Source organism: Arachis hypogaea, chromosome 13, assembly GCF_003086295.3.
Source record: "Arachis hypogaea cultivar Tifrunner chromosome 13, arahy.Tifrunner.gnm2.J5K5, whole genome shotgun sequence".
Classification (NCBI taxonomy): domain Eukaryota; kingdom Viridiplantae; phylum Streptophyta; class Magnoliopsida; order Fabales; family Fabaceae; genus Arachis; species Arachis hypogaea.
In genome coordinates, this window is record NC_092048.1 from 68,760,742 (window position 1) to 68,784,907 (window position 24,166).

The 24,166-nt window shown below is 39.4% G+C and overlaps 2 protein-coding genes and 1 non-coding gene across 3 annotated transcripts; 1 reads left to right on the plus strand and 2 right to left on the minus strand.

The window, feature by feature from the left end:
• Positions 1 to 2,384: 2,384 nt before the first annotated feature.
• On the minus strand, positions 2,385 to 10,027 carry LOC140177626 (uncharacterized). The gene is made up of 3 exons (XM_072210763.1): positions 9,703 to 10,027; positions 7,597 to 7,903; positions 2,385 to 2,541 (listed from the first exon to the last, which is right to left on the minus strand). The coding sequence occupies exons 1-3, from the start codon at positions 10,025 to 10,027 to the stop codon at positions 2,385 to 2,387; spliced, it is 789 nt and encodes a 262-aa protein (XP_072066864.1).
• A 347-nt stretch (positions 10,028 to 10,374) lies between these two features.
• Positions 10,375 to 12,147, minus strand: LOC112734906 (uncharacterized). The gene is made up of 3 exons (XM_025784429.1): positions 11,997 to 12,147; positions 11,097 to 11,726; positions 10,375 to 11,021 (listed from the first exon to the last, which is right to left on the minus strand). Exons 1-3 carry the CDS (start codon positions 12,145 to 12,147, stop codon positions 10,375 to 10,377), a joined length of 1,428 nt encoding a protein of 475 aa, XP_025640214.1.
• A 188-nt stretch (positions 12,148 to 12,335) lies between these two features.
• LOC112738537 (small nucleolar RNA R71) lies at positions 12,336 to 12,441 on the plus strand. Its single transcript, XR_003169493.1, has one exon. It is a non-coding gene; the product is annotated as a small nucleolar RNA R71 (small nucleolar RNA).
• Positions 12,442 to 24,166: the final 11,725 nt, after the last annotated feature.

Below are 24,166 nucleotides of genomic sequence, written 5' to 3' on the forward strand. Positions count from 1 at the left end.
CTTAATTGATACACAATTTCTAACTTAAGCTAACTAAAGATTCATTTGGGGTAATTAATTGTTTTTCTGCTTAAGGCTAGTGATGTGGTAAGATATAGAACAAATGGGGATTACAAGGCTCAAGGTGGCTAACAAAGGTGATTGAAAAGATGGGCTATTTAGGATTAGTGGGCTTATAACAAATGATGGCCTCAGTCATATGCAAGCATGTGAACACACCAAACAATGGACATATAGAATGGAACAAAGCAAAGATTGCAATCATAGAGAAGAAAACACACTAGGAAAAATATTATGGTTAAATAATGTAACCATATAATTAAGCTCAAATTCTCGCAGGTTGTGTGTTCTTAGCTATAATTCATGTTCCAAATTACAATCTTCAAGCAAGTTTAACAGAAAAGTTTTAATTTGAATTAGTGAAATTTTCAAAAATAGGGCCTTAAAAAGAAACTTATTATTTTTCAACCAAGTAGAACATACATGCAAACACTTATTACTATGCAATCTATCCTATCTAATAAAAGAAAGAAAAACTAAAAATGTTGGTGTTAAGAGAGAAAAGTTACCTCCGAAAGTCAGGTACTGACCGACCTCCCCACACTTAAAGCTTGGCACCGTCCTCGGTGCCATCAATCAGGAACAAAGGGGGGCTGATGAGCGGATAATTTATACGCTTTTTGGCATTGTTTTTACATAGTTTTTAGTATGTTTTAGTTATTTTTTATTATATTTCTATTATTTTTTATGAAAAAATCACATTTCTGGACTTTACTATGAGTTTGTGTATTTTTCTGTAATTTTAGGTATTTTCTGGCTGAAATTGAGGGACCTTAGCAAAAGTCTAATTCAGAGGCTGAGAAAGGACTGTAGATGCTGTTGGATTCTGACCCTCCTGTACTCAAAGTGGATTTTCTGGAGCTACAGATACCCAATTGGTGCGATCTTAATTGCGTTGAAAAGTAGACATCTTGGGCTTTCCAGCAATATATAATAGTCCATATTTTTTCCGAGATTTGATGACCCAAACTAGCGTTTAAACGCCAGCCAGAGACCCTTTTCTTGCGTAAAACGCCAGAACTGGCACCAGAACTGGAGTTAAACGCCCAAACTGGCATCCAGGATAACGTTTAACTCTAGAAAAGGCCTATGCATGTGTAAAGCTCAATGCTCAGTCCAAGCACACACCAAGTGGGCCCCGGAAATGGATTTCTGCACTATCTGCACTTAGTTACTTATTTTCTGTAATCCTTAGTAACTAGTTTAGTATAAATAGCACTTTTTACTAATGTATTTGCATCAGCTGATCATTTAAACCATTTTGAGTCTTTTATGTTACATTTTGGAGGCTGGCCATTCGGCCATGCCTAGACCTTTTTCTCTTACGTATTTTCTACGGTGGAGTTTCTACACCTCATAGATTAAGGTGCGGAGCTCTGCTGTTCTTCATGAATTAATGCAAGTACTATTGTTTCTCATTCAATTCATGCTTACTTCTTCTCCAAGATATACTCTCGTACTTAATTCAGTTAAGTCAGAATGAAGGGGTGACCCGTGACAATCACCCACTATCTTCGTTACTCACTTAGCCAAGATCCGCGTGCCTGACAACCACAAGCGGTCTACATGATGTTCAACGTTGTCATTGGACGACAGCCAGAGTATAATCTCTTGGGTCTCTGGGAAGGGATGACTGTGACGAGCTTCAAACTCACGAATGTTGGGCGCAGTGACAGTGTGCAAAAGGATAGAGAGATCTTATTCCGACACAAATGAGAACCGACAGATGATTAGCCGTGCGGTAGCTGTACCTGGTATTTTTCATCCGAGACGAGAAATCCAACAGTTGATTTGCCATGCAGAAACCGTACTTGGACCATTTTCACTGAGAGGATCATACAGCTTGCCATGGAAGAGAGCACGCATAATTGGATGAAGACAATAGGAAAGCAGAGATTCAGAAGCAACAAAGCATCTCCAAACGCTTATCTGAAATTCTCACCAATAAATTACATAAGTATCTTTATTTTAATTTACGTTTTATTTATCTTTCAATTATCAAAACTCATAACAAATTGAATCCTCCTGACTAAGATTTATAGGATGACCATAGCTTGCTTCAAGCCGACAATCTCCGTGGGATCGATCCTTACTCGCGTAAGGTATTACTTGGACGACCCAGTGCACTTGCTAGTTAGTTATACCGGAGTTGTAAAAAGTGTGATCACAATTCCTTGCACCAGGGGCTGGTAACAGCGTCTCTACAGTCGGGATTGTCATGGCTCCCAGTGCTGGTAGGTGAAGTGGAGTCTGGAGTTTTTGGATCTTTCTTAGGTGGGTAGTTGCCAACAATCAGCTCCTTGAGGTATGTAAGTCGGCGCTTGTTACGACACTCCATTCGCTTTGCCTGCCGGTCTAGCCGGTGCAACCTCTGAAGTATCTGAAGGAGCAGCTGATTTGTTGAAGGTGCTTGTACTTTTTGTTCCTTTCCTCATCGGTGGCTTGTTAAAGGCTTTCTCTGTACCCTTCCTGGTGGCCATCCTGAAAAGGGAGAAGAGAAAAGGGGCATGAATTCAAAGCGATACGGTAAGGAAGAGGGCAGTACGAGTGATAATCATGCCAAGGTAAAGAAGAATGTCGTTGACAATTATATTAAATGCAAGATGTTTATTGGCATGCAGGCAAAGGCGTGAGTAGCGGAGATCAAGCATTAAAAGCCAAAATGTATTATCACTCGTAACAAACTAACAAGAACGTTTGTATTGACAATTATATTTAATTAATAAAATATTGGAAGAATTTTGTGAAAAACAGGCATTAGAGTAGAAGGAGAGAATAATGAAGATTTCACAATGCCATATGGGCTTTTCACAACACTTGGTATGCATGTAAAATATGTTAGGGAAAGTAAGCATTCCAACATGCATGCAATCCAAAAATTAATAATAATTGTCAAATCACTCTTGATGATATCCACAAGCTCAAGTATAATAATATAAGACCCAAATAAAGCTCCAACACCAACATAAAAATGCATGAAGAAAAAGAAAAGAATGAAAAAGAAACCATAAATAACTAAGCATGAATGAGAAAAAATTTTTGAAGAAAGAAAAGTAATTAAATGCAATAAGAAGAATGAAGGAAGAAAGGAGAAGGGTATGAAAAGTCTGGAGGCAACGCGCGCGCAAGGCACGCGTGCGCATGAGAACTGTATTCGCCATGTGATGCGTACGCATCGTCCACGCGTACGCGTGGGTGGTCTTGGAAGCAAAAGGACGCGCACGCGTTAGGGACGCGTACGCGTGGATGACCTTGTGCCTCTAGCACAGTTCCAGCGTGGGGCAGCACAACTTTCTGTCCAACATGCTATTTACGCCAATTTCCCTATCCACGCGTGTGCGTGCTTGACGCGTACGCATGGATTTCTCTTGTGGCAGATGACGCACAGGCGTCATAGACGCGTATGCGTGGGTCGAATTGTGTGCAGAGCACACCAGCCGTACGATTCCATCACAGCTTTCTGTTCGTTGGATGGGATGCGAAATTGCTATCGACGCCCACGCGTGGCCTGTGCGCATGCATGGTTTGCCCTTTTTTTATGTGTATGCAGAATGCAAAATACAGAATGCAGGTGAGTATGCAGAAATTATGAATGAACACTAGTAAAAATAAAATAAAATAAGATTAAGAATAAAAAGGAATGATTATACCATGGTGGGTTGTCTTCCACCTAGCACTTTTAGTTATTGTCCTTAAGTTGGACATTTGGTGAGCTCCGTGACATGGTGGCTTGTGCTTGAACTCATCTCGAAACTTCCACCAATGCTTGGACTTCCAACATTCTCTATCAATTCCAGATACATTCCCCAAGCTTTGATGGAGTTCTTCACAAGCTTTGAGCTCCCAAAGTCGATCCTCATGTATGTCTGGATCCCAAATCTTGTCTCTGCACCCGTCTTCAAGTGGAACATGATGATTCCATCCAGTTGGTAAGCAATCCGAATTCTCACTAAGGCATCCAAAGAGCTTTCTAGACCCATTCATTCGAACTCTACATCAACCCTTGCATTTAGACTTTGAGCTCCCAACCACAACGAACCTAGGATTGGGTTGCCAACTACTAACCGTCTCCCTCTTACTCTTAAAGCCACAAAGAGCTCTAAGCTGACCATCTGTCTCAAGTAAACCATATTCACGTGGGAAAGTAAAGGTCAAGGATAAGAATTTTACCCACTTGAATGTTGTATTGGATGGTAATGGCTTTGGGGGAGAGGTTTCCAATAGCTTTGGGAAGGTGATTTCAAGCTCCATTCCCTTGTGCTCTCCCTTGGCAAATTCCACCTCTTTGTGAGCTTCTTTAGTTTCAACCTCTTCCTCTTGGTAGCTTTCTTCCAATTCAAACTCTTCTTCATGGCTTACCAAGGGCATAGGGGGTTGTGCTTCTTTTTCTTTAATCTCTATCTCTTGATCAACCTCTTCAAAGGCCTCAACCATGATATGCCTTGGAGGTTGTACACCCTCCTCAACATCAACATCAAACATCTTGGAAGGAGGCTCTATGACTGGACTTTCCCATGGAGGTTTAGCATCTCCTAAGTCTGCAACCTCTTCTTCCTCTTCAATAATTGCTGCTTTGTCCAGTTGTTTTAGTATAAAATCGTACTCCTCCTTGATGATTTTCTGTCCATGACAACTCCCTTCAACTACTCCTTCATCTGCAAGGGTCTTTCCTACCTCCACTTTTTGGGCCTCCTCTTGCTCTAAGACAGAATCAGACTCCTCCTTGATGTCTTCCTTCACTAATTCTTCAACCACTCCTTCGACTTCAAGGGTCTCCACTACCTCCACCTGTAGGGCCTCCTCTAGATTCTTATGAAGTATGAATTCACGAAGATGATCCCTTTTCTCTTGTTCCTTATCAATAGCATAGCTGGGATCATCTTGCTTTTGGATTGATGGATGTGGGTGCTCTTCCATGGAGGATGGTGATGGGATAGGAAGATCATTATGTGATTAAAAAGGAAGCGCACTAGAGTTTGAGGGTTGAATATTGGAGGTGGAGGGTTGGTCTCTGCGGGATATAAGATTTTAGATTTTAGAGGTGAGACCAATGAGATTAGAGATAAGTGTGTTGTTATCCAATGGAGGTTAGAGTGGATAGGAGGGTTCATTTGTTAGGAGAAAGGGCTCATAATACGGAGGTGGTTCTTCTTGATAAGGATATGGAGATGGTGAATATTGAGGTGGTGGTTCTGGGTGTGGTTCATGTGGTGGTTGGTGTGGTGGATGTGGGTCAGGGTCATATGGGGGTGTTTGGTGGTAAAGTGCTTGTGAGTATGGTGGTTCAAAGGTATGTTGGGGAGGCGGTTCATAAGCATATGGCAGGGCTTGTTGGTAACTATAAGGGGGTCCATCGTATTCATCATCTTGGTACGCTCCCTGGAATGGCTCTTGACCATAGTAATTTGGTGAAGGTGGGTTGTCACGAAAGGGTCCACCATAACTATTGTCCTGGTATGCATCACAGAATGATTGTTGGTTATAACGTAGTGGAGGAGGTTGCTGCCAAGAGGGTTGATCAAATCCTTGTGGCTCCTTCCATCTTTGATTCTTCCAACCTTGATGCATGTTCTCATTATAGCTTCCATTCCTTACAACAACATTGGAACCAAACTTAAAGCCAAAGGGGTGAGAATTCATAGTAGCAAAAGAAATAAAAACTAATAGAAATAAATGAAGAAAAACTCCTAAAACTAGAAACACTAACAAAGAAATAAAAAAGCAAATATTTACAATAACCAATAATAAGGCACACATTTGCAATTCCCCGACAACGGCAACATTTTGATGATCGGATTTTTGTGTAGTAAAGAATTCACTCGTTACAAGTATAGTTTCTAAACTAACAATAATCTTTTCGTACAAAAACTTGTTTGTCACTTAAGCAAACACAATAAAAAATAAACCGAAGTATTTAAACATTGGGTCGTCTCTCAAGGAATTGCAGGGAGGTGTGTCATTATTGGTTATGGGATTTTCAGAGAAATTTTTAGAGTTGGAGAATAGAAAAATAAATAATTATAAATTAAAGGAATGAAAATTAATAAGAGATTTTATATAATTAAAATAAAAAGCCTTGACTGGGAGAAGATTAATTAGAAGTTCTATCCTTGTTGGATTTCCCAAGATTAATAGTAATAGGTTGTTGTTTCTACTTAGTTGAAGTTAAGTAGGGAGCCAACTTCTATTCACAAGTCCTAATCCTCTCCCTTGGAAAAGATTAGCATTAGTAACTAGAGAGCTAGCCAACAACTTCCAATTACCAATTAATTCTTGAGTATTCTAACTCAAGGGTCTCCTGTTAATCAACTCCCAAGTCAAGTTGGGAGTCTACTCTATCAACATGAATACCATCTTCGTTGTTATGAAAAAGGAATAGAAAAGAGACATGATAATTGAAATAAAATTGGAAGAAATTAAATAAACAATAAAATTAAATGAAAAAGTACTCTTGCATTAATAATTTAAAGGAACGTTGAACCTGGAATTGAGAAGAAGAAATCCTAAATCCTAAATCCTAAAACCTAAGAGAGAGGAGAGAGCCTCTCTCTCTAGAAACTACATCTAAACCTAAAATTGTGAATTATGGAATGTTGAATGAATGAATGTATTCCCCCACTCTGTAGCCTCTAATCTGTGTTTTCTGGGCCGAAAACTGGGTCAAAAACAGCCTAGAAATCGCTGGGGGCGAATTCTGATACGCTGGATTTTCTGTAGAATGACGCGTGCACGTGATGGATGCATGCGCATCATTTATCTGTATGGCTACTATAGCGAATTATATATCATTTCGAAGCTCCAGATGTTAGCTTTCAAACGCAACTGAAATTGCTTCATTTGAACCTCTGTAGCTCAAGTTATGGTCAGTTAAGTACGAAGAGGTCAGGCTGGACAGCTTTGCAGTTCCTTCAGTTTCTTGTATTCCTTCCACTTTTGCATGCTTCCTTTCCACCCTCTAAGCCATTCCTACCCTATAAAGCCTGAAAACACTTAACACACAGATCATGTTATCGAATGGTATAAAAGGACATTAAAAATACACAATTTAAAGGCTTAGGAAGCAAGTTTTCAATCATTGAACATAATTAGGAAGGAATTGTAAAATCATGCAAATAGTATGAATAAGTGAGTAAAGAGTTGATAAAAACAACTCAAATTAGCACAAGATAAACCATGAAATAATAGTTTATCAATCCTCTCTCCACTAAAATGTCCTCCATATGTGGATCCATGGCAATGCCAAAGGACCTCTTGTCCTTCCTCATGAGAAATGCATCTTCTTAAAATCCCATCAGCACACTTCTTGAAAAGATAAGGCTCATCCCAAATGTAGTGCTTAGCATTATTGATGAGCTTTCTTCTCATATTCTTATTGATGTTGGATGGTAGCTCTCCAATAGCTTTGAAATTGGCTATATCCGCAAACCATGGGGCTTCTTGAATCATCATCAATTGTTCATCCGGAAAACTCTCATTCATTGCAAGGTTGTGTGCTTCACCTTCCTTATTTGGGATTCTTGATAGATGGTTAGCCACCTTGTTCTCTGCTCCACTTCTATCCTTAATCTCAATGTTGAACTCTTGGAGTAACAAGATGGTATCAATCTAGGCTTGGACTCCTGCTTGGTTAGCAAATACTTAAGAGCTATATGGTCAGTAAACACAATGACTTTAGAACCAATGAGATATGATCTAAACTTATTAAATGCAAAAACTGTGGCAAGAAGTTCTTTCTCTGTGGTGGTGTAGTTCCTTTGATTCTCATTAAGAACTTTGCTAGCATAATAGATGACATGTACTAGCTTATCTCTCCTTTGTCCTAGAACAGCACCAATAGTAGAATCTGATGCATCATATATCAGTTCAAAAGGTAAATCCCAACTTGGTGGTGCTATAATAGGTGCAGAGGAAAGTTTGCTTTTAAGCTCATTAAAGGCTTGCATGCATTCTCTATAAAAGATAAAAGGTACATTAGAGACAAGCAAGTTACTTAAAGGTTTAGCAATCTTTGAAAAATCTCTAATGAACCTTCTATAAAACCCAGCATGCCCCAAGAAACTTCTAATTGCTTTGACATTGCAAGGTGGAGGTAATTTCTCAATCACTTCCACCTTAGCCTTGTCCACCTCTATGCCTTTCTTAGAGATTTTGTGACCAAGAACCACCCCTTCGGTTACCATAAAGTGACACTTTTCCCAGTTCAAAACTAGGTTGGTCTTTTGGTATCTCTTTAGCATCAAAGCAAGATGGCTGATGAGCGAATAATTTATACGCTTTTTGGCATTGTTTTTAGTATATTTTAGTTAGTTTTTATTATGTTTTTATTAGTTTTTAAATAAAAATCACTTTTCTAGGCTTTACTATGAGTTTGTGTATTTTTCTGTGATTTCAGGTATTTTCTGGCTGAAATTGAGGGACCTGAGCAAAAATCTAATTCAGAGGCTGAAAAAGGACTGCAGATGATGTTGGATTCTGACCACCCTGCACTCGAAGTGGATTTTCTGGAGCTACGGAAGTCCAATTGGCGCGCTCTTAATTGCGTTGGAAAGTAGACATCCTGGGCTTTCCAGCAATATATAATAGTCCATACTTTGCCTGAGATTTGATAGCCCAAATAGGCATTCCAAGTCAGCTCAAGAATTCTAGCGTTTAACTCCAGAACTGGCACAAAAGCTGGAGTTAAACGCCCAAACTGGCATAAAAGCTGGCGTTTAACTCCAAGAAATATCTCTACACATGAAAGCTTCAATGCTCAGCCCAAGCACACACCAAGTGGGCCCCGGAAGTGGAATTTTACAATAAACACCCTAGCTTACTCATTTTCTGTAACCCTAGGTCGCTAGTTTACTATAAATACTACTTTCATGATTCATATTGTACCGGATGACACTTTACACATTTCTTGTTGTGTTCTCTATGGCATGAGTCTCTAAACCCTATTGCCTGGCAACCACCTCCGTTCTACCTTAGATTGAATGCATATCTCTTAGCCTCATGATTCATATCAGTGTCTTCGTGGTATAAGCTAGAATTATTGGTAGCCATTCCTGAGATCCGGAACGTCTAAACCTTGTCTGTGGTATTCTGAGTAGGATGTGGGAAGGGATGGCTGTGATGAGCTTCAAACTCGCGATTGTTGGGCGTGTGACAGACGCAAAAGGATCAATGGATCCTATTCCAGCATGATCGAGAACCGACAGATGATTAGCCGTGAGGTGACAGCGCATTTGGAACATTTTCACTGAGAGGACGGGATGTAGCCATTGACAACGGTGATGCCCAACATAAAGCTTGCCATGGAAGGAGTCTTGCGTGTATGAAGAAGAAGGCAGTAGGAAAGCAGAGGTTCAGAAGACAAAGCATCTCCAAGGCCTCAACCTGTTCTTCATTACTGCATAACAAGTATTTATTTCATGTTCTTTTACTTTTTACAATTAAATCTGAGAATTATTGATATCCTGACTAAGAGTTACAAGATAACCATAGCTTGCTTCAAGCCGATAATCTCCGTGGGATCGACCCTTACTCACGTAAGGTGTTACTTGGACGACCCAGTGCACTTGCTGGTTAGTTGTGCGGAGTTGCAAAAGTGTGATTGTAATTTCGTGCACCAATGGGGTAGGCACTTAGAAAATAAATTACCAAACACAGAAAAATCATCCATGAAAACCTCAAAAAACCTTTCAATCATGTCTGAGAATATAGATAGCATGCACCTTTGGAATGTGGCAGGTGCATTGCACAAACCAAAGGGCATTCTTCTATATGCAAAGACACCATAAGGACAAGTAAAGGAAGTCTTCTCTTGGTCTTTAGGGTCCACTACAATCTGATCATAGCCTGAGTATCCATCCAAGAAATAGTAGTATTCATGTCCAGCAAGTCTCTCCAACATTTGATCTATGAAGGGCAGAGGAAAATGATCCTTCCTTGTAGCTTCATTGAGCTTCCTATAGTCGATCCACATGCGCCATCCAGTCACTATTCTTGTTGGTATCAATTCATTTCTTTCATTTGGCACAACTATGATTCCTCCCTTCTTGAGGACTACTTGCACTGGGCTCACACAAGGACTTCTGAGATTGGGTAGATCACCCCTACTTGCCACAACTTCAGCACTTCTTTTTGAACCACTTCATTCATTGTTAGATTTAATCTTCTTTGTGGCTGTCTTGAGGGATTGGCACCTTCCTCAAGAAGGATTTTATGCATGCACATAGAAGGGCTGATCCCCTTTAAATATGAAAGTGTCCATCCTATGGCATCCTTGTGTTGTCTAAGCACATTAATAAGTTCTTCTTCTTGCTCCTTACTCTAGCTTAAATTAATGATGACTGGGTATGTGTTATTGTCACCCAAGTAGGCATACTTCAAGCTTGGAGGCAGGGTCTTCAACTCTAACTTTGGTGTTTCCACTTCCTTCTTGCTTGCCTTGTCTAGCATGATTGAGCCTTCTATGATTTCTTGTGGTAGCTCACCACATGATGCTTGTTGATCTTGCTCCATTACTTCTTCACATTGTTCTTCTTCCAAGACTCCTTGAACTATCTTCTCCATTGTATCCACCATCATGCATTCACCAATGGATTCCTTTGGGTAGCTCATTCCTTTGAAAACATTGAATACCATCTTCTCTTCATGCAATCTCAAGACTAAGTCTCCCTTTTGTACATTAATTATGGCCCCAGCAGTAGCTAGGAATGGTCTTCCTAGTATAATTGATGCATTGGATTCTTCCTCCATATCAAGCACAACAAAATCTACTGGGAATATGAATTCTCCCACTTTCAACAACAAGTCTTCCACTACCCCATGAGGAAATTTGAATGTTCTGTCAATTAGTTGAAAGGCCATTCGTGTTGGTTTGGCCTCTTCAATTCCCATTCTTTTCATCATGGCCAAGGACATGAGGTTAATGCTAGCTCCCAGATCACACAATGCCTTCTTAATGCTTATATTCCCTATGATGCAGGGGATTTGGAAGCTCCCAGGATCTTTCATCTTTTGGGGAAGCTTCTTTTGTATGATGGCACTACATTCCTCCGAGAGCACTATAGTTTCCTTTTCTTCCCAGTTTCTTTTCCTTGTCATGAGCTTCTTTAGAAACTTGTCATAGAGTGGCATTTGCTCTAATACCTCAGCAAAAGGTATGTTAATTTGGAGCTTCTTAAATATCTCCAAGAATCTAGAAAATTGGTTGTCCTTTCCATCTTTCCTCAGCCTTTGTGGGTAGGGTGCTTTTGGTACATATGACTTCAAGACTTGTTTTGGCGGGGTTGGTTCAGGTGTCTCTTCTTCCTTCTTAGTTCCTAGATCAATTATAGCTTCTTCTCCTTGTAATTTGTGGTTTGAGGAAGCCTCTTCCACCACCTTTCCACTTCTTAGTGTGATGACTTTGCATTCCCCTCTTGGGTTGGCCATAGTATCACTTGAAAATGTGTGTATGGGCATTGGTATCTGTTTGGACAAGCTCCCTAGTTGTACTTTCAGTTTTGAAATTGCTGCCCCTTGGTTCCTTATGTTGGATCTGGTCTCCTCTTGGATTGAGTCTATCTTTTTGTCAGCTTGGAATTGTCTCTCTGCAACAGTGGCAATACTCTCTACCAATTGTGACATAGCAGCCTCCAATCTTGCAAATTTGTTGCTGCTATCACATGGTTGTGGGGCTGAGGATGATACATTTTGAGAATGGTCGTTGTATGGTTGTTGTGTGGAGTGGTATGGTGCATTTCGTGAGTTATGGTAGGATCTGTGGTTGTTATGGTTGGGGTTGTTGTATTGGTTGTTATGGTATGATTTGTGATCTTAGTTGTGGCTTTGTTGGTTTCTCCACCCAAAATTTGAGTGGTTCTTCCAACCTGGGTTGTATGTTTTGGCATTGGGGTCATATGGTGGTCTGGAGGGATTGTTCACATAGTTGGCCTGCTCCCATTCACATTCAACTTCTGGGGTATCTTCTTCTTGCATAGGTGCTTGGGCTTGGATAACTGAGACTTGATTCTTCTCCATTTGCTTTGTTAGAGCTGCTAGTTGAGCTGTGATCACCTTGTTTTGAGCCAACAGAGTATCCATGGAATTGAGCTCCATTACTCCCCTTCTTGGGTTTCTATCTGAGGCATAGAAGTACTCATTATTGGCCACTGTTTCGATTATGTCTATGGCCTCTTCAATTGTCTTCTTCTTGTTGAGTGAGCCTCTTGAAGAGTGATCTAAAGCCTTCTTTGATTCTCATGACAACCCTTCATAGAAAATGTGCAGTTGTACCCATCCATTGAATATGTCCGGAGGGCATTTTCTTGTCAACTCCTTGTATCTCTCCCATGCCTCATAAAGAGTTTCCCTATCTTGTTGTCTAAAGGTTTGCACCTCATCTCTCAATCTATTAACTCTTTGGGGGGATAGAATCTTGCCAAGAACTTGTTCACTATTTCTTCCCAAGTTGTCAAACTCTCCTTAGGAAATGATTCTAACAACTTTGATGCCTTATCCTTGAGAGAAAAGGGAAACAATAACAGCTTATAGGTATCCGGGTGGACACCATTAGCCTTTACTGTATCATAGATCCTCAAGAATGTGGTTAAATATTGGTTGGGATCTTCCTGTGCACTTCCTCCAAGTGAGCAATTGTTTTGAATAAGGGTGATGACTTCAGGCTTTAACTCAAAATTATTAGCATGAATAGTTGGTTTTAGGATGCTACTTCCACAGTTTCCTGGGTTTGGGTTGATATAAGAGCCTAAAACTCTTCTCTCCTACCCAACATGATTACCAGCACCTTCCCCAACATGATTATGTATTTCCTCCTCCATAGTAACATCCAAATCTTCCACCACTACTTCCTCTCCAACTATTCCTTTGCCTCTTGCTTCCCTCCTTAGTCTAAGGAAGGTCCTCTCAGGTCCACTATCAAAAGAGGATAAAGTTTCTCCTCTTCTACCTGTCATACATTCAGCAAAAAATAAGCAAAAGGCAAGTGAAGGAATCACTCTTGTTAAGACTTATGGTTAGATTGATTGGTGCAATTGATCAAACAGTTAGTGGGTTAGTATGCTAAAATGGAAATATGTGCAGTGAATTAGCTGAAAACTCAAATGCTAAAGAAAAAGAAGGAAATAAGAAACTGAAATTAAAGGAATTAGCAAGGTGAACAAAATTGCTTAATCTAACTACCCATCAATTTAGTCATTGTCAATTACAAACCAATCTCCGGCAACGACGCCATAAAACTTGATGACCGGGATTTACTCCCATATAAAATGAATCCGTTCTTTGGCAAGCGCACCAAATATCGTCAAGTAATAACCCACTAGGAGTGGGTCAAATCTCACAGAGATTGGTAGATTGAGCAATTTTAATCAATGGGTGAATTAGTCAAGCTAAGCAATAGAGATTGTTGAGTGCAGAATTTTAAATTAACAGAAATGTAAATGACTTAAAAGTAAAGAAAAGAAATAAAGTGCAGAAAAGTAAATGACAAGAATGTAAAGTACTGGAACATAAATGACTAAATAGTAAACGGGGAATGGGTAATGACAGAAATTAAAGAAAGCTATAAAGAATGGGGAAGATAAGAATAGGGAAAATTCATTGAGATTAGAAGATGTTGCTCTCTTTGAATTAAATCTAGATCATATCATCTTCAATCATGCAACTCATGGCAATCATGAATAATTGAACCCCAATCCCTTGGTGATTCAATCTCTCAAATCTTGATAATCAGCTAATTCCTTGGTCTCATTGCTCATGAAGAGAGATAAGCTTGGTCCCTGATTATACCACACATCCTCATAGATCCAAATAGTGGGTGAATTAAATGTCACCATATCCAATCCCAAAACCCATATCTACTCAAGTGTGAGAAGGAATTTCAAGCATGGTTTCATGTTTTCTTTTCCAAGGTTCCCATGAAACCCATTTTGTATTCAACCTCTTTCCCAAGATGATTAAACACTAGCATAAAGAATGAAATTCCTTCTAGTAAATCAAAAAGAAGATGAAGAGAAGAAGAAATTCACTATCATTAATCCATCAAGTACAACAAAGCTCCATCTCCCAATGAGAGGGAGTTCAGCTACTATAAGCTTAAAGAAAAGTACAAGAGATGGAAGAGATGAAGTGAAGTCAAAACTAAAAACCCAAAACTCACTAATCAATCTACCCAAACCCCTTTTTAGTTCTTCTAGTGGGTATATATACTACTTCCTATCACTAGAATAAAAAAGTACAAAAGAGAAAAGAAAATTACAACTAAAAAGAAAAGGAAAAACTAATGGAAATGAAGCATGTGCCTGGCGTGTCACTGGCGTTTGAGTGGCGTACCATGCCTAGCTCCTCATCTTGGCTTGGCGCGCTACGCCTGGCTTCAAGTAGCACGCCTCCTTTATCCAACCACCCTGGCGTGCCACACCTTCGAGTTCAAGTGGCACGCCCAGGGTCTTTTCTTCCTCCTTTCTCTCTGGACTTTTGAACTGGCGTGGCACGCCCAGGTCTGGCGTGCCATGCCTATAGTAAGGATCTTCTTCATCTTTCTGGAAACTTAAACTAGCATGGCACGCCCATGTCTAGCGTGCCACCCCCATAGTAGACACTTCATCCTTCCTCTCTGGCCAATAACACTGGTGTGCCACGCCCGGTAGGTGGCATTCCACGCCCTTGATGAGGCTTCATACTTCTTCTCTGGAAAACAACACTGGCATGCCATGCCTGTTGTTCAAGTGGCACGCCAAGTCTTCTTCTTCGTTGTAAGCTTGTGCTGGCGTGCCATACCTTCGAGCTCAAGTGGCACGCCCAGTGTTGGTATTTGAATTCTTCATGCTTGGCGTGCCACGCTTGGAACTCAAGTGGCACACCCCAGACTCGAGCAAGATTGGCATGCCACGCCTTCAATCCCAAGTGGCATGCCCAGTGTACTTTACCTTCTATTCCTCTCTGTTTAATTGAACTGGCGCGCCACACCTAGAACCCAAGTGGCATGCCCAAGATATGAATAAGGTTGGCGTGCCATGCCTTCGAGCCCAAGTGGCACACCCAGTATTGAACCTTCAGCTCCTTTCTCTGGAACAATGAACTGGCGTGCCACGCCTTCGACTTCAAGTGGCACGCCCGGTGTTTATAATGGAGTTGGCGTGCCACGCCCAGCCTGGCGTGCCACGCCCCCTTGTGGTCTTCAAAAATGCTTTCTGGAAAATATAATTGGCGTGCCACTCCTGGCCCTAGCCTGCCACGCCCATAGTAAAGCTCATCGTCCCTTCTCTGGAGTTTATAACTGGCGTGCCACGCCTGGCCTTGGCATGCCACGCCCATTGTGCATCATCTCCCTGGTGTTCCACGCCTAGCCTTGGCCTGCCACGCCCATTGAAAGCTCCATGGACTTCTTCTCTAGACTGGATAACTGGTGTGCCACGCCTTCGACTTCAAGTGGCACGCCCATTGAATTTCTTGCATTGTGCTTTCTGGATTTGTGAACTGGCATGCCATGCCCATGCAATTTGTTGGCGTTTGCACCAAGTGGCACGCCCAGAACACATACCCAGCTCACTTTTCTTGTTTCCTTCTTCTTTTATTGCTCTTTTCATATGGAATTCAAACAAAACTCATTTCAAAGCAATGTACCATAATATTCATCATTTAACTCATGAAATTGCATTGATTGAATGAGATTACTTTCTTTTAATGGTCCTTTTAGATAGGAAAAAGAGGTAGATGATGCAAGTCATCAATGGATTCATCCTCTTCCTCCCCAGTATCCAAGATTATAAAGTCTGCAAGGATGTAAAGGTTCTAAACCTTTACTAGGACATCATTTACCAGACCATATGCCTTTTTCATTGACTTGTCTGCAATCTCTAGTGAGATTCTTGAAGCTTGCACCTCAAATATTCCAAGTCTCTCCATTACAGATAGTGGCATAAGGTTTATGCTTGACCCTAGGTTACACAAAGCCTTCTCAAAGGTAATGCTGCCTATGGTGCGAGGAATTAGGAAGCGTCCGGGATCCGGCAGCTTCTGAGGTAGTTTCTATTGAAACATGGCATTGAGTTTCTTGGTGAGCACTGAAGGTTCTTCCTCCAATGGCTCCATTCCAAATAGCTTCGCATTTAGCTTCATGAGGACCTCTAGGTAATGAGCAACTTGCTCTTTCCTAGTTTTCTCTTCCTCATCAGAGGATGAGTGATCCTCATAATCCATGATTTGCAACAAGGCATTTAATGGAACTTCTAGAGTCTCCTCATGAGCCTTAGTTGCCCTCAGTTATTCAGTGGGGAAGTTTTTAGTGGGTGTTGAACGCCCAACTTCCCCATTAATGTCATTCAACGCTGGCTTTTGTGCCACTTTGGGCATTGGACGCTCAGTAAGGGCTCCCTTACTGGCGTTCAATGCCAGGAATGGTTCCTTTTTGGGCATTGAACACCCAGTAAGGACTTCCTTACTGGTGTTCAAAGCCAAGAATGGCTCTTCTTTGGGCGTTGAATGCCCAGTAAGGACTTCCTTACTGGCGTTCAATGCCAGATCATCCCTTTCAGATTCGGCCTCAACTTCTACAGTGATGGCCTTGCACTCTTCCCTTGGGTTAACTTTAGTGCTACTAGGAAGAGTGTTAGGAGGGGTTTCAGGGATTCTCTTGCTCAGTTGACCAACTTGTACCTCTAGATTTCTGATGGAGGACCTAGTTTCTGTCATGAAATCGTGAGTGGTCTTGGATAGTTCAGTGACTATAGTTCCTAAGTCAGAAAGGCTCTACTTAGAAGTCTTCATATGTTGCTGAGAAAATGGGAATGGTTTATTACTGTTAAACCTATTCTGGTTTCTTCCACCTTGATTATTGTTGAAGCCCTGCTGAGTCTTCTGTTGATCCTTCCATGAAAGGTCAGGATGATTTCTCCATGAGGAAATGTAGGTGTTTCCATAGGGTTCTCCCATGTAATTCACCTCTTCCATCATAGGTTGATCTGGATCATAGGCATCTCCATCATTGGAGGTGTCTTGAGTGCTACCAGCCACAGCTTGCATTCCAGTCAAATGCTGAGAGATCATATTGACATGTTGAGTCAAGATCTTGTTCTGAGCCAGTGTGGCATTCAGAGTGTCAACCTCCAGGACTCCTTTCTTCTGAGCTACCCCATTGTTCACAAGGTTTCTCTCAGAAGTATACATGAATTGGTTGTTTGCAACCATTTCAATGAGTTCCTATGCCTTTATAGGCATTTTCTTCAAGTGGAGTGATCCACCAGCAGAATGGTCCAAAGACATCTTGGACATCTCAGATAGACCATCATAGAAAATACCTAGGATAGTCCATTCTGAGAGCATGTCAGGAGGACATCTCCTGATCAGTTGCTAGTATCTTTTCCAAGCTTCATAGAGGGATTCACCCTTTTTTTGTCTAAAGGTTTGAACTTCCACCCTGAGCTTGCTCATCTTTTGAGGTGGAAAGAACTTGGCCAGGAAAGCATTGACTAAATTTTTCAAAGAGTCTAGGCTTTTCTTAGGTTGAAAATCCAACTATATCCTAGCTCTATCTCTAACAGCAAAAGGGAAAAGCATAAGCCTGTAGACCTCAGGATCCACTCCATTGGTCTTAACAGTATCACAGATTTGCAAGAATTCAGATAGGAATTGATGTGGATCTTCTAGTGAAAGTCCATGGAATTTGCAATCTGTTGCATTAGAGAGACTAACTGAAGCTTAAGCTCAAAGTTATTTGCTCTAATGATAGGTATGGAGATACTTCTTTCACAGAGGTCAGAAGTGGGTGCAGTGAAGTCACCAAGAACCTTCCTTGCATCTCCTCCATTATTCTGATCGGCTGCCATGTTTGTATTTTTTATTTCTTGTTCAAAAAGTTCTGTGAGATCTTTTCCAGAGTGTTGTGCTTTAACTTATTGTAAACGCTTTCTTAGGGTCCTCTCAGGTTCAGGATCAAGATCAAAGAGAAGTTCTTTATCTCTGTTCCTGCTCATAAACAAGAAAAAGAAGAACAAGAAAGAAAGAGAATGGGAGTTTCTATGTCAAAGTATAGAGAACTCTCTGTGAGATGTGAAGAAGAAAGGAGAATAAAGATAGGGAAATGAGAAGAAGACTTCGAATAGAGGAGTAGAAGAATTCGAAAATTTAAGAAGTAAAAAAGAAACTAAAATTAAAATATTTTTGTCTTTATTTTAATTATTAGTTGAATTAAAAGGATTTAAAAATTGAGTGTGATTTTCGAAAAAAAAGAAGGAGGGGAAAGAAGTAAGACGTTTTCCAAAATAGAAGAGATGGCAATTAGTTAGGAAGTTTTAAAAAAGAGGGAAGAGAAAAACAAGTAACTAATTAAGAAAGAATTGAAATTAAGATAAGATAGGAGATTTAAAAAAGATTTAATTTTAAATTTAAAATTGAAAAAGAAAAAAAGTCAATAAGATAAGATAAGAATTGAAAAGATTTGGAAAAGATTTGATTTTGAATTTTGAAATTGAAACAAGATACAATAAAGATTTAAAAATAAGTTGAAAAGATAAGATATGGTGAAGATTTGAAAAAGATTTGAAAAGATAAGATTTGAAATTTGATTTTTGAAAAAGATTTAATTTTGAAATTTGAAAATTGAATTTATAAAATTTTAAATTTTGAAATTGAGTTTTAAAAATTGAATTTGAAATAAGATAAGATAGGTGATACGTGAAAATTAGATTTTTTCACACGTATGAACTACCAGCAAGTATACCGAGACGCATCAAGTAATAAAACTCACTAGAGTGAGGTCGATCCCACGAGGATTAAAGGATTAAGCAATGAGTAGTTAGTTGATTATTCTAGTTAGACAGTTCATATTAGAGTGATGAGCAAACAGGAAATATAAATGACTTAAAAGTAAAGGAAAGCAATAAAGAGCAGGAAAAGTAAATTGCAAGAATATAAAGTGCTGGAAAGTAAAATTGCAAGGAATAGAAAGTAAAAGAAAGCAAAGTGCAAGAAAGTAAATGACGGAAAGGTAAATAACTAGAAGTAAAAATAAAAGAAAAGCATTGGAATCAAGAGATATTACTCACTTAGAATCAACCATTCTCATCTCCTCCTCAATCATACAATTATTAATCTCTTGGCAAATCATAAGTAACCAAACCCCAGTCTCTTGGTGATTTGATTTCTCTTAACATAAGCAATTGCCAATCTCTTGATCTAATTGGTCATGAAAAGAGATGAAGTTCAATTTCTGATTCAAAGGCCACACAACCCTCAAGAGACCTCTATAGCTCAAGTTATGCTCCATTGAAGAGGACAAGGTCAGCCTCCCAGAGTCGCAGGCGTTATTGATGGACACGCCTTTGTATTTTTGCCTTGCCAACGCCTTCAGTTTCTGAAGCTCCAAATGAAGCCAGCTTCTGAAGCTTCAAACGAATGTCAACCCCATACTATTATATATTGTTTAAAATCTCTAGATGTCTAATTTCCAATGCCGTTGGAACCGCATCATTTGAAGCTCTACAGATCAAGTTATACTCCATTGAAGGTAAAGAGGTCAGCTGGCCTGACTACATGTTGACACCAAGCTCATCTTTGCACTTTTGGGGCAAGTTTTTTCCCTCAGATTTAGTGTTCACCATGTAGTGCCATATATGCTTGGAAAGCTCTTGATTCCTACTTTCTAATGCCATTAGAATTACCTCATTTGGAGCTTTGTAGATCAAGTTATTCTTGTTTGAAGAAGACAAGGTCAGGCTGCCAAGAAATCCAAAAAGTGGCATCGCTAACTTTGCTTCCCACGTTGGCAACGTGTTTGTATTATCTCAGAGCTGAAATTTTGTGAAGCCATTGCTAACTTGGTTTTCCAAGTTAGCAACGTGTTCCTCTTTTCCTAGGAGCCAAATTTTGCAAAGGCATTGCTAACTTTGATTTCCAAGTTAGCAACGTGTTCATATGCTTCCTGGGGCCAAAATTTCAAAGGCGTTGCTAACTTAGTTTTCCAAGTTGCCAACGCCTTCACACTTTGATCATCATCCTCCCATGTTTGAAAACAGAAGGCATTGCTAACTTAGAAAACCAAGTTAGCAACGTGTTCATAGTTGAAATGGAAGAGGTAGTGATGCTACATTGGGAAGGCGTTGCTAACTTGGAAAACCAAGTTACTAACTTGGAAAACCAAGTTGCCAACTTCAATTTCCAAGTTAGCAACTCCTTTGTATTTTTCAAAGAAGGAGTTGCCAACTTTAATAACTTTAGAGCTCTGCTCCCTTTTTGCCTTTGAGCTTATTTTGTACTTTTTACTTCTTTCTCCACCATTTTCTACAAAATAAATCAATTCAAAGAGATCAAAGTAATATACTATTTAAGCACAATAATACTCAATAATTAAGCACTAAACATCAATTTCTTATGTGAAAAAGTATAGAAAAACATAACATGATGTCCATGCATGAATAGGATTTTTAAAATTTAAAGAAAGATAAAAAGATAAGAAAAAGATTTGAAATTCAAAATTTGATCTTTACTAACAAGAAAATACTAAACTTTAAAATTTTTAAATCAAAATAAAAAAAGAGAGCAAGATTTTCAAAATTTTTGAAAAAAAGATAAAAAGATATATATTTTTTATTTTTCAAATTAATGAAGAAAGAGAAAAACAACCAAAAGACACCAAACTTAACTTTTAGATCTAAGACACTAGCTTTTTCGAAATTTTAAAGAAAAATAACCAAAAGACACCAAACTTAAAAATTTTAAGATCAAAACAAGAAAAGAAACAAGAACAACTTGAATACCAAGAAGAACACTCAAGAACAATTCGAATCTTTAAAGAAATAAAGAACACACAAAGGTCACCAAACTTAAAAATTGACACTAGACTTAAATAAAAGACACAATTTTTCGAAAATTTTTGACAAAAGAAAACAAGAAAGTTTGAACTTTTAACAAGAACAAGAACAAAGGACTCACACAAAAGACAAAGATTAATAAAGAAAAGAAAAGGTTTTGAAATTTTTTTTTTTTGAAAAGAAAACAAAAGACACAAAATAAAATAGTAAAAGGTACCTAATTTAAGCAACAAGATAATCCGAACAATCCCCGGCAACGACGCCAAAAACTTGGTGCACGAAATTGACTCCGCAATATTTGCACAGATAGACCGGCAAGTGCACCGGGTCGTCCAAGTAATACCTCAGGTAAGTGAGGGTCGATCCCACAGAGATTATTGGTTTGAGCAAGCAATGGTTACCTTGTAGATCTTAGTCAGGCGGATAGAAAATATGATAGTTGTTATGAAAAATGCATAAAATAGATAAATAAATAAAACGTTACTAGATAGGTGTGGAATCAGTGATGAGAGAACGGTTGAGGCTTCAGAGATGCTTCTTCCTTTTGGATCAAATTTTCTCACCATCTACTCCAACTTCTGATTGATTCATTCCATGGCAGGCTGTAAATGATTAATTTCGGGTCAACGGTCATTAATCTCCTCTGCTTCAGATCAAACGCCGGGTCAGCGGTTATCCAATCTAAATGGGGGTGAAGCTCTAGCAATCCGTTCCCTTGGTGATCCTACTCAAAAATCCACAGACAAGGTCGGATCTTCCGGATCAAAGAACGCTGTTCCTTTGGTTCTAGCCTGTACCACAAAGGCTATAATCGCCCCATACCTCAGCTGCACTGATGCCTCCAAGTACCCAACGAAGTCGTGGATTAGCCGTCTAAGAGATGTATAATCAAGCTTGTGGTTCAGTACTATCCCGTCAAGGACTTGCAAGAACCCATGTGAATAGGTATGACGGTCAACTTACACTCCCAATTCATTATGATGAAGAACGAAGATACATCTTAGAATGGAATCAAGCATAGATTGAAATAGAATAGTGATATTATTAATCCATAAGAATCAGCAGAGCTTCTAACCTTAACCTAGGAGGTTAGTGACTCATACTGTACATAGAATAGTGTTCGAATGTAAAAGTGGGGAAAGAAAATTGGCCGAACCCTAAACAAAGGTGATCTTCTCCTATAAATACTAATCTGATAACTAAGAATTACAGAAATAAGATAAACTAGTCTTGTAGTACAAAAATCCATTTTTTGGGCCCACTTGGAGAGTCTTTGGGCTGAACTTGAGTGAAGCCACGAGTTGGTACTCCCCTTGGGGCATTAGACGCTAGCTTTGGGCTCCTGAATGAGCGTTGGATGCCAACTGCTCCCTTTTGGGCATTGGACGCCAGAAATGGGGTTGTGGCTGGCAATGAACACTGGTTTTCTGGAAAGCCCTGGATGTTAGCTTTCCATAGCCGTTGAGAGCACGCCATTTGGACTTTTGTAGCTCCAGAAATGCTCTTTCGAGTGCATGGAGGTCAGAATCTGACAGCATCTGCAGTCCTTTCTCTGTCTCTGAATCAGATCTTGCCAAAACTCTTCAATTTCAGCCAGAAAATACCTGAAATCATCATAAAACACAATAACTCAAAGTAGAATAAAAAATATGAATTTTGCACTAAAACCTATGAAAATATAATAAAACTTAAATAAAACATAACAAAAACTATATGAAAATGATGCCAAAAAGTGTATAAAATATCCGCTCATCAGATATCTTATATCTATACCTTGTACCTTATGCTCTTAGTTTCATGTGAACGATTCCCGCTTTTGAAACTCTATTTTTTTAGCTTATTTATTCATTAGGCTTCTAGAATGATTATTTCTTTCTATATATATTAAAGTATAAGCCTTAGAATTGTCGTGACTTCTGATTAACTTTTGCTTTGCAACATGAGGTGAGGCTTAGGGTAATTAGGGTGTTACATTTAGTGGTATCAGAGTAGTTCGTCCTCATGAGCTTGAGGGATGGACCGATTGTGCTTCATCGCATACTTTGTGTCTTTTTCTTTCATGCTATTTAGGTTATCTGCTTGATATATGCATAGCATGCTTGTTGGTTAGTGCCTTTTTGGGATAATTGAAGAACTTGGCTCTTGATATTGAGATTGATCACCTTGATATCGATTGTTTGGTGTAGACAGAAACCATGATGGCTACTCGCAGACGAGGTCATATGCGTACACGGGGAGAAACTGAGAATGACCGATCGGCCGACAACCATGCAGAGTATATTGCGGCGATGGCCAACTCACTAATACTATGGAAGCGAATGCTGCTGCAACTTTTGCAAGCTGTAGAAAGATTGGGTCAACCGGCGGAAAATGGAAATGGAAATGGAGACAAAGATGGTAATAACTTGGGAGGTGCTTGATGAGTGGATATTTTATACCCTTTTTCGTACTAATTTCTTAGTGTTTTTAGTTATATTTTATTGTTTTATTATGTTTTAGTAGGTTTTAGTGCAAAATTCACTTTTGGATACTACTTTGACTGATGATTTTAGGTAATTTTTGGGTGAATTTGGTAAGTTTTGGCAAAGTCTAATTCAGAGACAAAGAAAGAAGTGTAGATGCTGTCAAATCCTAACCTCCATGCATTCAAACGAGCATTTTTGGAGTTATAGAGGTCCAATTGACGCGCTTTCAACGGCGTTGGAAATCTAATTTTCAGAGCTTTCCAGGAATATATAATGGTCTATACTTTTATTTGGGTTGGACTGCCCAAAACGGGAGTTGAATGCACAACTTACCCCCTTTCTGGCGTTCAATGCCCAAGAAGGACCAACCCTCCAAGTTGAACGCCCAAACTGGTGTTTAACGCCAACCAGGAAGCAAGAATCAAATTTGAACGCCCATAATTCAAGTTGGACGCCAGGAATCAGCCCAAACACTCACCAAGTGGGCCCTAAAGTGGATTTTAGCACTTCTTATCTTATTTTATTTCCCTTTTGTAATTTTTAAATTAAAAACAATATCTTTTATGTTTAGTCTTAGAGTTTTTATTATAAATAAAGGACTTCCTTCCTCCTGAGGAACATGCCTCCCAGGAGGGGAGAAGCACAAACATATTACATTACACCTTCTTAATGTGTTCTTTGTATATTATGAGCAACTAAACCTTCTAGGTTAAGTTAGGAGCTCTGCTGATTCCTATGGATTAATACAATTACTTTTCTACTTCAATCTGTGTTTGATTCTATTCTATGATGTATTGTCGCTCTTCATCTTTATGAATTTGGGGTGGAACGAAAGTAGGACCCCCT

Bases quoted from the DNA above. Each gene is read 5' to 3' on its own strand.
- LOC140177626 (XM_072210763.1), bottom strand. From the start codon at position 10,027: ATGTGGATCGACTATAGGAAGCTCAATGAAGCTACAAGGAAGGATCAT. The intron at 7,904-9,702 runs GTAATTTATTTT...ATGATGCATCAG, and splicing joins GGATGATTTTTCTGTGTTTG to ATTCTACTATTGGTGCTGTT. The intron at 2,542-7,596 runs GTGGCTAACCAT...CTCCCTTTTCAG, and splicing joins GAAGTGGAGCAGAGAACAAG to GATGGCCACCAGGAAGGGTA.
- LOC112734906 (XM_025784429.1), bottom strand. From the start codon at position 12,147: ATGGAGCTCAATTCCATGGATACTCTGTTGGCTCAAAACAAGGTGATC. The intron at 11,727-11,996 runs GTGAATGGGAGC...TATCATCCTCAG, and splicing joins AGATACCCCAGAAGTTGAAT to CCCCACAACCATGTGATAGC. The intron at 11,022-11,096 runs GTAGTGCCATCA...CCTGCATCATAG, and splicing joins TATAGTGCTCTCGGAGGAAT to GGAATATAAGCATTAAGAAG.